General features: G+C 33.3%; 1 protein-coding gene across 7 annotated transcripts in view; it reads left to right on the forward strand.

Moving 5' to 3' along the window:
* The window catches only part of GRIK2 (glutamate ionotropic receptor kainate type subunit 2), a 724,338-nt gene that overhangs the window by 541,023 nt on the left and 167,951 nt on the right, over positions 1–15,364 (forward strand). For all 7 annotated transcript variants that reach the window (XR_013534449.1, XM_035296392.3, XM_054254300.2 and 4 more), the window contains one exon: positions 734–951. Coding sequence is in view for 6 of the 7 variants with exons in the window: in XM_035296392.3 (XP_035152283.1) it covers positions 734–951 (218 nt within the window). In the remaining variant the exon portion in view is untranslated. The remainder of the gene's footprint in view (positions 1–733; positions 952–15,364) is intronic.

Below are 15,364 nucleotides of genomic sequence, written 5' to 3' on the forward strand. Positions count from 1 at the left end.
ACCATGAGCAGGCAACTCCAGCCATACATTCTGATGTATTTATAAAATATTATATATGTATAAAAATAAATGTTATGATTTAGCTATACATTCTTCTTCTAATTTTTTAATTTATGCTAACCATAGTGATGGGAGATATTTGCTTATACAGGAGAATATAATTTATTATCTTATTTAAAAATAAACACTAGGCTGAAACCCCACATCATGTCAAGAAATGTGGGTAATAGTAGTTATTTTATTATTATACATAACTTATAAAAATAGCAAGATAGACAAAATGTTTGAGCTACATGCACATGAAAAATGAAACTTAACACAAAGCTAAAGAAATGGATCCAAATGTATATTTAAGCACTTCCTCTAAAACCTATATAACAACATAGGAAAAAACAATACATGTGGTTTATAAACCAGAAAGTTTAAAAAATCTCTTCTGTTATTTTTATTAAAACATGTTTACTCATTGGTATTTTAATTGGAACTTAGCATAATCTCAGAGACTTGAGTCTCCTGTCACTATATTTAAACAAGAGTGTACTAAAAGATTGTTTATTTTCTGAAGTTCGCCTCTGCTCTCCCAATGGTTGTTGCTTGCTTACTAAAGAAATATGTAAATCTATGATTTAAGCTTTCATTACACAGTGATTCCATTCTGCCACTGTGACCAAAAGTATCTGATTGCTGATCAAATTCTCTGTATTCGTTTCACCTTTCCCCCACTCTCTGTTAGGTTCTGAGCTCATGCCCAAAGCACTGTCCACCAGGATAGTGGGAGGTATTTGGTGGTTTTTCACACTTATCATCATTTCTTCGTATACTGCTAACTTAGCCGCCTTTCTGACAGTGGAACGAATGGAATCCCCTATTGACTCTGCTGATGATTTAGCTAAACAAACCAAGATAGAATATGGAGCAGTAGAGGATGGTGCAACCATGACCTTTTTCAAGGTAAGTTCTGCTGATTTCCTAAATTTTACAAATTAAAATGATAAAGTACAAACTTCATGAAATTCCCTAATGTAAGGGTGTAACTGCACCATTTTTTTGTGCACAATACTTAATAATAACATGTACCTCAAGGGGTGGAGAAGTGTACAACTGAATAAATGCTCATCAAGACCCATCATTTTAATCTTTGAAAATACTAAGGAGGTTTCACTTTACAGTATTTTATTCCTGTTTTGAGGAAAATCAACTCAAAGGTAACATTTTTTCCTAGTAATTTATTTTAACAAAACAAAATGAAACTGTAATAGTAGGATATTCAGAATCTACAAAACTTTGCTATTTCAGAAGAATAGAATAATTACTTGGAAAAATGTTTCCCATACATACATGTACTTTTGTTGAAATTAGGCAAGATACAGGACTAAAAAAAAGAGAGTCTTATTATCTATACATTCACCTAGCTAATATTCTGGGAAACATAGTTGAAAGGGGCTGCCCCATTTAACTTACAGTGCTTTCCAGAGAGAGCCCTGTGGAACATTTAAATGAAAGTGTGCTTGTAAAAAGTTTCTATCATACAGAGTGCTTTGCCCTCCTCTATTTTATCTCTTTTCTCCATATTCTGGCTCATTTCACCAGGGCAAAGTAGACCAGGTGAAGGATTTCACTTGAGGTAGTCATTATCACTTTATAGCTCCTTTTATATCTTCCCAAGTATTTTTACATTATTTGTGGGTTGGGCAAATTATTAAACATTGGTATTTTCTTTCTCTCTTCACAGAAATGCAATTGGCTGTTCAAATGGGCAGTGGAAATAGTAATTTTTTTAAAAAAAGAGAATGTATTTAGTCTATAAAATAAAATATTTCATGAAGCATTCATCAAGTTTCTATTGAGTGCCAAAAGCTACACTATACATTGAGTATTCTAGTTCTCACTGTGGAGGAGACTATGGTTTAGTTGGAGACAGAGTAACAAATTTTAAAAGTCTGTGAACTGGTTTTATGTGACTTAAGGCAGTATTTTGTCAAACTATGTAACTTCGTTTTTAAAAATATTTATAAAAATAAATCAACTTTCTTTTTTCTTATTTATTTTACTTTAGATTCTGAGGTACAAGTACAGATCATGCAAGATTGTTGCATAGATACATTCAGGGCAAGCTGGTTTGTTGCCACCATCCCCCCATCAATTATACCTGACATTTCTCCCCATGTTATCCCTCTGCAACCCTCTCTCCCACTATCCCTCCTGTAGCCCCACCCAACAGACCACAGGGTGTGATGCTCCACTCTTTGTGTCCAAGTGTTATTGTTCAACACCCACCTATGAGTGAGAACATGCAGTGTTTGGTTTTCTGTTCTTGTGTCAGTTTGCTGAGAATGATGGTTTCCAGGTTCATCCATTTCCCTACAAAGAACACAAACTCATCATTTTTTATGCCTGCATAGTATTCCATGGTGTGTATGTGCCACATTTTCTTTGCCCAGTCTATCATTGATGGGCATTTGGGTTGGTTCCAGGTCTTTGCTATTGTAAACAGTGCGGATGAACATGCATATGCATGTGTCTTTATAATATAATGATTTATAGTCTTTTGGGTATATACTCAGTAATGGGATTGCTGGGTCAAATGGAATTTCTATTTCTAGATCCTCGAGGAATTGCCACACTGTCTTCCACAATGGTTGAACTAATTTACACTGCCACCAACAGTGTAAAAGTGATCCCACTTCTCCACATCCTCTCCAGCATCTGTTGTAATGATCGCCATTCTAACCGGTGTGAAATGGTATCTTAGTGTGATTTTGATTTGCATTTCTCTAATGACCAGTGATGATGAGCATTTTTTCATATGTTTGTTGGCTTCATATATGTCTTCTTTTGAAAGTGCCTGTTCATATCCTTCCCCACTTTTGGATGGGTTTGTTTGTTTTTTTTCTTGTAAATCCATTTCAGTTCTTTGTAGATTCTGGATATTAGCCCTTTGTCAGATGGGTAGATTGCAAAATTTTTTTTCCGGTTCTGTTAGTTGCTGGTTCACTCTAATGATTGTTTCTTTTGCTGTACAGAAGCTCTGAAGTTTAATTAGATCCCATTTAACTTTTTGGCTTTTGTTGCCATTGCTTTTGGTGTTTTAGTCATGAAGTCCTTGCCTGTACCTATGTTCTGAATGGCTTTGCCTAGGTTTTCTTCTAGGGTTTTCATGGTGTTAGGTCTTATGTTTAAGTCGTTAATCCATCTGGAGTTAATTTTAGTTGAATGTGTCAGAAATGGGTCCAGTTTCTGCTTTCTGTACATTGTTACCCCATTTTCCCAACACCATTTATTAAATAAGGGATCCTTTCCCCATTGCTTGTTTTTGTCTGGTTTGTCACAGATCAGATGGTCGTAGATGTGTGGTGTTGCTCCAGACACGTCTATTCTGTTCCATTGTTCTATGTCTCTGTTTTGGTACCAGTACCATGCTCTTTTGATTACTGTTGCCTTGTAGTATAGCTTGAAGTCTGGCAGCATGATGCTGCCAGCTTTGTTCTTTTTACCTAGGATTGTCTTGGCTATGCAGGCTCTTTTTCGCTTCCATATGATGTTTTAGGTGGTTTTTTCCAGTTCTATGAAGGTCATTGGTAGTTTAATGGGGATAGCGTTAAATCTATAAATTATTTTGGGTAATATGGCCATTTTCACAATATTGATTCTTCCTAACCATGAGTATGCAATGTTTTTCTGTCTGTTTGTGTCTTCTCTTAGTTCCTTGAGCAGTGGTTTGTAGTTCCCCTTGAAGAGGTTCTTTACCTCTTTTGTTAGTTGTATTCCTAGGTATTTTATTCTTCTTGTAGCAATTGTGAATGGGAGTTCACTCTTGATTTGGTTCTCTGTCTGCTATTTGAAAAACCAATTCCTAGATTTATTGATTTTTTCAAAGGTTTTTTTATGTCTCTATCTCATTCATTTCCTCTCTGATCTTAGTTATTTCTTGTCTTCTGCTAGCCTTTCAGGTTTTTTGATCTTGCTTCTCTAGGTCTTTCCAATTGATGGTAGGGTATCAATTTTAGGTCTTTCCTCATTTCTCATGTGGACATTTATTGCTATAAATTCTCCTCTAGACATCTTTTTTAAAGATTTCCTTTCTTATAAAACTTGTTAGTATTTTTGTGTTTTTATAAAGAAACAAACTGCTAGGCCAGGCGCAGTGGCTCACACCTACAATCACAGCACTTTGGGAGCCCAAGGTGAGTGGACCACTTGAATCCAGGAGGTTGAGACCAGCCTGGGCAACATGGCAAAATGTCATCTCTGCAAACAACACAAACATTAGCCTGGTCTGGTGGCATGTGCTTGTAGTCTCCGTACTTGAGAGGCTGAGGCTGCGTAATCATTTGAGCCGGGGGAGACAGAGGTTGAATTGAGCAAAGATGGCAATATAGCACTCCAGCTTGGGTAGCCAGAGTGAAATCCTGTCTCAAAAGAAAAAAAAAAAAAAAAAGAAAAAAAAGAAAAAGAAAAAGAAAAAAGGAAAAGGAAAATAAATAAGCTGCTGAAATTGCTAAACTCGCATTGTTAAGGAAGTGATTGTGTGATGCATTTAAATTTTTCCGGTATCGAAGTGATTTTGAATTGAGTTTGTAAAATATAATAATACAAATATTGTACCTAACACAAAAATTTGACACCAGAAGTATTTATTTCTGGTTCATAAACATTTTTGTTTTAATGTAATTTTTTTCCTGAAGACTCAAATAGTTTGTTTTAAAGCTCAAATCTACTAGTAGCAAAGTTAATTTTTGAAAAGTCAATTTCTAAACACATTTATTGTTTCTTCATAAAGTTTTTCTTTTTAAGCTTATTTTCTTCTTTTTTTGTCTTTTCATTCTTTGTTCTTTCTTTTAATAGTTCAATTGCTCTCTGCTATGAAATTTTTGACTTCACTTTTCCTTCCTTACTCTTTCATCTCTTTTTTCTTTCATACACAAGTGCCTCTAGCACCTGCAGAAAATCCACGACACAGCTTTCTATTTCCAACAGCACATATATTATTTCTTTAGAACTGTATCTGAAATGTACACAAGTCACAATAAAAAGCACACAGTGATAATCACTAAGTTGACAACTACCCTATGTTGCTAGATTTATCACATGCTGAATTCTATATTCCTATTGAAATTAGGGAAATAAAATTAGAACTCACAAGAATATTTTAAATGTTGTTTTGTTCTTTGGTATTTAAGTGTAGCTTTAAAAGATTCTAATTTCTACTTCATGTTTTCAATTGTTAAATACATTGTTATACCAGCTATGGTATAAAATTAAAAAGAAATTCTAGCAGTGTGTAATTCAAAAAATACCTACTCATTTTGAAACTGTACAATGAACCAGAGACTACTATGTAGTGTATTTACATTTTACTCCATTCTTTCATTTTTCAATTAACAGCCACACATACAAACACTCTAGGAAGCACCCTTAAGGCATTGACTTCTAAAGGAATCTTCATCTTGTTTATACTAATTTAGCAAGACCCTGCTGTTAACTAATTGTTCTGGAATGCTTCTTTCCAGAAGATTATTATAAAAAAAGATATAGTTTTGTTAATACTTGTAAGAAAAGCTGGCTCAAGATACCTGGTTTTAAAGGATATAACTCCTCAGTATTGCAAAAACATAGCAGAGTTATATAGCTGCTCTTCAACACTGAATAATTCCATTTACAAAGACCATGATAGATTTTGTTCTCTGAGCTCAAGGTGCCCAAAGTATATCATCTTCAAGAAAAATTCTTCCTTCTCTTTTTCTATATCCGCTACATACCACACAAACTCCTCAGACATAAATGTAAAGCTATGACTGGAAAAAGAAATTCAAAATAGGAGATAGTGGTTCTTGTGTTATTTTAATGTAAGTAATAGAAAACTGTATGATACCACTAGTATGTTTTTAATCATATTTAGATAGTAAAAGAGATGGCAGTCCAGGAATTTTCTTGATAAACATTAAAGAAGGAGTCAAAACCTACTGGGAATCTGGGAATCTGATATACCAGAAAGGAAAATTCACCCCAGGGCTAACCATTATGCAACATGTTACCAGGCAACAAGAACATTATTTTCTCTCTGAAATATAAAGACTAGGAGAATGGAAGCCTATACATTATAGGATGAAAAATCACTCAGCTATAGCCTGTAGGTGTTATGGCCTCTTTTGAGAATTGCTCATTTTTGGAGTAAGTCATGTCTTTTACAAAATGATACCAAATACCCTTGTTGTGTAATCCGTGACTCAATTTTTCCAATTTTTAGAAATTATTTGTCTGGATTTGGCCTACCTGAAATTTCTGACTTTATTATGTGTACTAATACAGTATGTCCATCTAAAAAATATATTATCAGAGGGAGAAGCACATGCTCTTTTGTATGGTCATTAAACAAAATGTTGGCATATATTTTAAAAATGTAAGCTCCATCCAAACTGATGTATTACTAGTCCTGTGTTACATCCTATACTTTTACATCTTTCTCCAATGCCCATTATGCTCTTTTTCATCCCCATCCTCCTCTACCAACCTAATTGGTTATATTCTCTTTATTCCTTAGATTCTAATCCATGTATCACTTATTCCGGGACAACTCTCCTGACCCTTTTCATACCGAAATCTACCCAGTTTGGGTACAGTGCTCCTCTTTTACGTTCTTTAAAGCATTTTTTTTAACTTAAATTATTGTTAAATTACTAATCCAAGATGTGTTTTCTTGGTTCCTGTAAGTTTTCACACTCTACTGCACAGCAAGAGAATAGGAATTGAATGAGTGTATATCATTCACTTTTGTATTTCTACTTCCTGGCACTCAACTTACATGTCTTGAGTTCGTGTGGCAATTGCCACAAAAATATGGCTTAACAAATAGCCAAAAATTTAGTGACATGTAACATAAACCTTTGTCTTCCGAGTCAGCTGTCCTTCTCACAGAAACTTGAGAGCCCAAGTTTCTACATTTATAGACTCAGTTCCTTCTACACCAGGATGACAGTACTTTTACCAGTACAATTTCTGCTTAACCTTTAAATGTGTCTGATTGAATTTATTTATACTATAAAGGCCACACACACTCTTCTTTTAAAGATATGCCTCTCTTCAGACTGAATCATTGCTACTTTGGAATAGATGATCTTTATCCAAATGAGAAAATCTACAAGGTATCACCTTGACTTTTTCAGAGGATTTAAGAAAGCGTCTAAGGCAACATGCTAAATTTGATTCTTAATTAAGGCATGTGGCTATATTGAGACAATTTTAAGAACTTTTGCTGGCTTGCGACACTGAAGATTAGAAATACGTTTGCTCTCCAACCATGCAAGTATTATCCCCTCTACATTACCTCTAAATTCAGCTTGCAAAGATGTCCGTTCTTTTTAATATTATTTTCCTCTCCTGCTCATCCCCTTTTTCCTTCTCCATCTCCTTGCTGTGGTTCTGATTACTCTTTTATCACTTTCTTGTGCTACCTCATGTGTAGCTAAAACAAGCCAGCTGTACTTTTAATGTTTTGTCATTTTGTTTGGCTATGTTTTGGCTAATCCAAAAGATTATTAATTCATTTTCTATCTTCCAAGTCACTACAAATACAACATGTAATTTAAAATAATATTTTCCCCTCTAGTCATAGAGGAAAATATTCTCCTATTTTCCCAGCCTCCCAAAATGATAATTTGATTGCTATCTGCTATGGGTGCCCTGAATCAACGCCACATACTTAGCTTTTCTTTATTGTAGCACTCTTGCTGCTTCTGTCAAATTCCATACAGTTACCCATTGGCACAATGGATTTTACGTTCACTGATGGAAACATAGGACAGAGGCTTTTGGGTAAATTGTGTGATTATGTGCGAAATTTTATTATTCTGAAGAGCAGTCAAAGTTTATCCAAAACATAGAGCCCTTTGTGGCTTTCCCGTTTTAATTCTCTGTTAAAAGTCAATTGATTTTGAAGTGTAGGTAATGAAGTTAGAAATGTAAAGCAAGTGGGTTAATCCATCCGAGGTAAAAAGTTTTAGTTTTTGGTACTGAGCAAAAGAGGATTTTTCTGGGGAGATTTTTTTTCTTTCTTTCTTGTGTTCTCTTTCTCTGTCTCTCTCTTTTGTGCTTTTTTTCCTTTCTAATTATTACTGCCTTCCTCTGCAAAGTACATTCTAAATTCCAGCTCATTAATCTTCAGACAACTTCTAAGGAAGGTAGGAAGCAATTATCATTATGTTCATTTAACAGATGAGGAAACTGGGCCACAGAGAGGTTAAGTGAATTATTACTATTATTAATTATAAAGGCTATAACCAAGGGATTCGTAGTATCTCAATAAAGGTAATAATCAAAGATATCATGGCATAACCATCATTACTCAAAACTGTATTAATCACTTTGGCTCACCCACAAGACCTCAACTACTTGATTATATTAACTTTCTAAAACACTTGCTTTACAGCATTGGGGCAGATATAGCTATAACATGTTACTTATAGTCTGCCACCTATTCTGATCTTACTAGTCCAATAATCTTCTGAAATTAAAATATGCTGGGGTGATAGTATATGATAGTATATGCTGGGGTGATAGTATGTTTTGAAATCTGAATTGCTAGTGTGGCATGCCTGCAATAATTTTTTTGATAGCTTGAGTGATTTTGTTTTGAGTATACTACAAGAATATAAGTAACTTTTACATTGAGAGATAAAATGTTAAAAGTTGCTAGTTTTCTACATGTGCTTATTAGATCTAAAAACATACCATTCATTAGTGATTGCTTTTAATTTTTTAAATATAGGCAAAACAGAATTCTTGTCTGTCATTTTTATTTAGAGCAATGGTGATAATATAAGTATATTTACTGTGAAGAGATTCACACACTAGCAGAGTAAATTCTCACAATGGCAACCAGAGTGTTCTTTTCACATTGAAAAATATTTCTGAAATCAATTTTTATTTTCCTCTTGCTATATTGGTGGTAAAACATTTTGAAAGTTCCATTTTGCATATGCAGAAAATTAACTGAAAAATATTTTTAAATGAGAAATATTATCTAGAATTTTTTTGAATTTTAGATATGTTTGGCTTTAGATTTTATTCTTTAAATGTTTTTCATATTTTATACAGCAAGTGTTCTAGTTAAGTGTGGTTGTCTATTAGAAGAGTTTTAATAAATATTTGTCAGTACATGGCTAGAAATCCAGTTATGTCTTTTAATATGCACATATTTACTATTATACAGATTCTAATACTTTTCAATCACTATCCAGAAAAAAAGTCTTTTGTAACATGACAACTACTCACATGAGTTACCTTGTTTATTTAGGTGATATTCTCTTTCTCTTCAATAATTTAGGAAAACATTTCTCAAATTTCAGCTTTGGGTTATATATGAGTAATATTGTCTCTGTTCCTAGGAAACAAATTTTAAAATGAAATAATAACAAGACCATATATATATTAGTCTCAAAGATTTATGAATACACTTTTTGATTTTTTGATAGGTTGTTCCTCCCTGTATATGCATCATAAATACTAGACTATTGCTCAGTAAAGTTAGGAATACTGACTATCAGGATCTTCTGTAGAAAACTGCTCTAACTTATGGGAACAATCTTTTAACTACCAAAATTACAGGAAATGTTGCTGTGCTGTAACCAGTATGACTGGATAGCATAAATGTCTTATAGAAATACAATTTTGTTCATGACTGTGAATCATATCACTCTGTAAAATAAGAATTTTCACTTTTATATTAATTGTCCTTTTTCTGAGTGATAGTCATTATTGTAATTCATTTGTGTATGTTATTTGCTAAGTTTTAAACATCTTAAAAATATTTATTTGTGAATAAGTACTAAAAATTTAATGTACAACGTGGCCACTGTAGTTAATAATGATGTTATTGTATACCTAAAAGTTACTAAGAAAGAAGACATTCAGTGTTACCACACACACACAAATAGGCAACTATGTCAGGTGATAGACATGCTAATTAACTTGACCATGGGAATCATTAGATAAAGTACACTTATATTAAAAAACACACCATGTTGAAAACTTTAAATATACACAACTTTTTACTTGTCAGTCATAACTCAATAAAGATGGAATTAAATAAATAAATAATGAGACAAATTTGTTTAAGTCTGCAGTTCTCAAACTGCGCATGAGAACATCAGAATCACTTGGGGAGCTTTAAGAGAATATTGAAGCGTAGGCTCCTTGCCAGGCCAATTAATTCAGAATGTCTTGAGGTAGAATCCCAAGCCACTAATTTTTGTTTTTAATCTGCTCTGGTGATAGTATTTTGCAGACAGAGTTAATTTAATTTGAGATGTAAATAATCCCCTCATTTTTTTGGCATCAAGAGCTAATAACTGATTGTATCAACCTCTCTGTTCCTTTTATATTATGGTGAGCTTTTTTCACCTGAAAACTAGACCCCATGTAAGATTGAGATATGAAACAATGACAAATCTTCCTACCACATTTTTACTTCTTATAAATTATTTGCCAGAATTGTGTTTATGATGTTTTTCAACAGGTATTTGCTGAGAATAAATAATCTTATTAGAGTTTCATTTCTAACCCCAATAATAGCTAAGCAGCAGCAGAAGAAAGTTAGACCATTCATGTTCATATTTTTATTTTATTTTATTTTTTAACATTTAAGTTTGGGGGTACCTGTAAAGGTTTGTTACATAGGAAAATAAATGTCAGAGGGAGTTTTTGTATTAATAAATATTATTTCATCTCCCAGGTATTAAACCTTATTACCCAACGGTCATCTTTTCTGATCCTCTTCCTTCAACCCTCCCCTGTCAAGTAGACTCCAGTGTCTGTTGTTTTCTTCTTTGTGTTCATAGTTATTATTTAGCTCTCATGTATAAGTGAGAACATGTGATATTTGGATTTTTGTTCCTGCGTTAGTTTGCTAGGGATAATAGCCTCCAGCTCTATCCATGTTCCTGCAAAAGAAAAGACATAATCTTGTTTTTTAAATGGCTGCATAGTATTTCATGATGTATATGTACCTTATTTTCTTTATTTAATCTGTCATTCATGAGAATTTATGTTGATAGTGCTGCAATAAACATTCACATGCATATGCCTTATGGTAGAATGTTTTATAATTCTTCAGAATATATACCCATTAATGAGATTGCAGGGTCAAATGGTAATACTGTTTTTAGCTCTCTGAGGAATCAAAGAGCTTTCCAGAATGATACACTCCCACCAACAGTGTATAAGTGTTCTCTTTTCTCCACAATCTCATCAACATCTGTTATTTTTTGGCTTTTTGATAATAGCCATTCTGACTGGTATGAGATAATATCTCATTCTGGTTTTGATTTGCATTTGTCTAATGATCAGTGATATTGAAATTTTTTTCATATGCTTTTTGGCCGCATGCATATCTTTTGAAAAGTGTTCATGACCTTTGCCTATTTTTAATGGGGTTGTTCATGATTCTCTTGTAAGTTTGTTTATTTTTTTTATAGAATCTGAATATCAGACCTTTGTTAGAGGATATTAGATATTAGATGCATAGTTTGCAAATATCTTCTGTAGGTTCTCTGTTTACTCTGTTGTTAGTTTCTTTTGCTGTGTGGAATCTGTTAAGTTTAATTAGATTCACCTGTCAATATTTGCATTTGTTATAATTGCTTTTGGTTTCTTTGTCATGAAATCTTTGCCTGTTCCTATGTCCAGGATAGTATTGCTCAGGTTGTCTTCCATGCTTTTTATAGTTTTGGGTGTTACATTTAAGTCTTGAATCCATCTTGAGTTGAATTTTGTGTATAGTGTAAGAAAGGGGTTCAGCTTCAGTCTTCAGCATATGCCTAGCTGGTTGTCCCAGCACCATTAATTGAATAGGAAGTCTTTTCCCTTTTGAGCATTTGTGTTTCTCAGAGTTGCATTTTGTTTTGTATCTCTAAGTGAAAGTTGAGAAAATATATGTTCTAAGGGACCTGGGGAGTGACCATTCATCTTTTCTCTGGAAATCTTTATTGTAGGTTTTTCTACCATGGGGATTGAAAGCATAAGGGTCCATATTCGAGACTTGACAGGATTGTACATGAGACTTTGTGCTTACCTAATGTAGACTGAATTAAGAAGAGATGACTTTTAAGTGACATTAAGGAAGTGGTGTTAATTGGCCTACTCTATAGTTTTATATTAAATTGGGTCTGAGCAACAACTTTGGGATTCATGTTCATGTAGCTTTCTTGCCTGAGCTTCTTTTACTACCTTATAGTATTTAATGAACTACTTCTGTTTGCTTCCTTGTTGTGAAAAAAAAGTGCTATTTTAACTGGCAAGGATGATTTAGTACATAATTCTAAGTTACATATTGCTTTGTGTTACTTGAGAATTCCTCAATATTATTTTGCAGATCTAAACGAAAACAAAATGTTCTTCAAACATAACATACCGTTCCAACTTGGAGGATGGAATACCTGATACACTTAGGTTTCCAAGCCAAAAACTATTATTGCCAACTTGCTTGCAAACTACTAATTAGAAAACAGCTATGGCTTTTTAGAACACATAGGAACTTTATTTTTAATTATTTTGTTTGTCTCACATATTGAAGTTTATAGATAATCATTTTTTTTCTTTGTGTTAATGAGTTAAACAAAACATAAAGCTTTATGTGTTTGATCACCAATGTATCTGGGCAGTATGTTTAGGCTAATGATTAATATTGCTAATGAAACTTGTATTTGTTCATGTTGTTGTGTTCTTCATTGTCCAACAGACATCTTTTCTAGAAATCTGAAAGAAATATTTCAGTGAATATTTTTACAGTCATATAATATTTCAAACTCTCCCAAATTATTTGCCCTATATTAATGGTGTTGAAATATTGAAGGTCGGAAATTCATTAACAGTTAATATTAGATGAAGTGGTAGTATTTTGTCCAATAAAATAAAGTTGATATTTTAAAGTGTCATATTTTTATTCATGTTTAATATAGTTTTAATACAAATAGGTTATGTTTAAAATAAATATTTCAAACACGACTATTATTATGCATTTGATTTATTTGTATAGTAAGGAAGTAATTTTTACTCAGAGAGACTTTCTCCCTCCCCCTTTCCTCATCTAACACACAATTTATTGTACGTGAGGCTTGATCCTATGTTTATTACAGGGATTTGCATAAGGCCTACAGGAAACCAACACCATTTTACTATGTTCCCATTGCAGGAAATAAAATGGTGCCTTTGAGTAAAGCTGCTTCATCAGACACTAGTTCAGCATGCCAAGTTAAAGCCATCAATGGTGAAACAGCAGATGTGAAGGCTAGTTGGCATCAAAGCATATGAGTCAAAGACTTTCCTATGGGAAAGAAAGTGCTTCATTACACTTTATCTATAGTGAGAACAGTGGGTTTATCAAGCTGTCTGAAAATTAGAATATGATGAGTTTTATTACTCTAGCTCTGCCAGAGTGAATTCAATGGTTAAAAAGAAAGCGATAACACCATTTTTGGAATTTACAAGAAGTGATTAGAGTTTTAGCATATTTAAACTTGGAAGAAACAGCAACTTTTATCTCAGAAAGTAGCCTCTCTAAAATATCTAAAGGACAGAAATTTAATCCCTTTGTAATTGTTACATTTGCAATGTGTATTAATTCAACTTTGGCCACTTTAACTAAATAGAGAAGTTGTATGTTTGGCCCAAGTGTAAAATCTGAAAAACAATGTTTTAATTGCCTTGGAAAACATGTGCATGAGGCTCTGCCACTCCAGGATACACCACCCTTCTCTCTTTCCCTTGTCCTCCCGCCTCTACTCTGTGCAGGGACCAGTCTTGCCGTTTGTCAAGTCAGGATGGCAGCTCAAACACTGTGTCCCACCTCATCAATCTTAGGAGAGAGGGCCCCACAGGGAGTGAGAAAACTCGAAAGTCACTTAATATAGTGATGTTGAACTGGCATGTCAAGTGCTGGATAATGGATAATAGTTGTCACTGCAAGAGTTTATAGTCACTGGTTAGGCAACATTCTGAAGGAAATTCAAGAAGGACATATTTTGGATGCAAAAAATAGGCTGAGATAAATTTTATACAAAAATACCTTGACATTCTAAAATTGTAGTGTTGTATATCTTATATAAAAAAGGAAAATGACAAATCTAATATCTTCTATATAAATTGCTTAGTAGATGCATTATTTGGTATTTTTAAAACAAACATACAAACAAAAAACCTGGGCTCTAATTTGTTAATGTTTGAAGAAAATTGTACTTATTGACATTGTGGTTATGAAAGATCTATTGATCATTTTGGGGATGGGAAGTGTTGCTGCTCTGACTTTTGAGTATTAGCAAAAACGTAATCTTCTCATTTGTTAGTTAGCCCATTAATTACAAGGCAAATATTCTGAAATTTGTACTATTTTAAAATATCCTTGGCAGTTTAATGTTCTTGATTATTAAACGTCATTAAAGACGTTATTATGCTGTCTTTTGGCGGAGAAGCTGTTCTTTTGTTGCAAAGGCATTTTAGACTAATTAGCATCTTTGGTCAGCTGAATTTTCATTTGTTCATTTTCTTGTCTCTTTCCAAAAGCCAAATTTTTCTAAAAGCAGTAACATCACTTTTTTGTTTGCTATTAAGACTGGGTTGAAGATACCACATACTAGTTACGTTTTTTCTTTCTCTATGAAGCAAAAGATTTACTATTATTTTCTGCTGCTGCAGCTTTCAATGTTAAACTTTTATTTAAAGACAATACTGTACTATTTTTCCCCTTGGGGGCAAGCCAGATGTCAAGTCATATACATTCTGATGCTCAATAATCTTATCACTTTATCGTGCATATTTGCAAGGAGAAAGCACAGTTTATAAATCATCTCTGTTTATTTTACATTCTTCTCCTTAACTCCAGATAGATCAGGAAAAAGACAAAATAAATTTTGGAGCTTGTTCATAAATGTTTATAACTGCAAACTGACTATAATAAATTCCTCAAAAATACTGCTTCAAGAAATAAAACTTGAATAAACATGAATATAATTGTCTTATTCTTAAAGAGATCTTATTCTGAAACATCTTGAATCTTTGTTTTCGTGTTGTGATATTGGTGGCTGTCGCAGTGCCTAGAATTGTTTAATTGCCTAATGCACAAAGGTGAGCACTTTCACTGATGCGTATTCAGATAAGATCTTTCATAATTTTATAAGTAAAGAACTTTTCAGATGCCTGAATGTGTCTGCCTATGTGTATACATGAATGAGTGTGTTCTCTAAGAATAAGGTATGCTTTCTTAATTGGAGTTAAATTATGGATGGTTATATAATTTATTTTTCTATACACAGTTTTCATCTTAAATCTATTTAGAGGACGAATAGTTCAGGGCTGGCAATAAAATTTACTTTTA

This window comes from Callithrix jacchus, chromosome 4, assembly GCF_049354715.1.
Source record: "Callithrix jacchus isolate 240 chromosome 4, calJac240_pri, whole genome shotgun sequence".
Classification (NCBI taxonomy): Eukaryota; Metazoa; Chordata; class Mammalia; order Primates; family Cebidae; genus Callithrix; species Callithrix jacchus.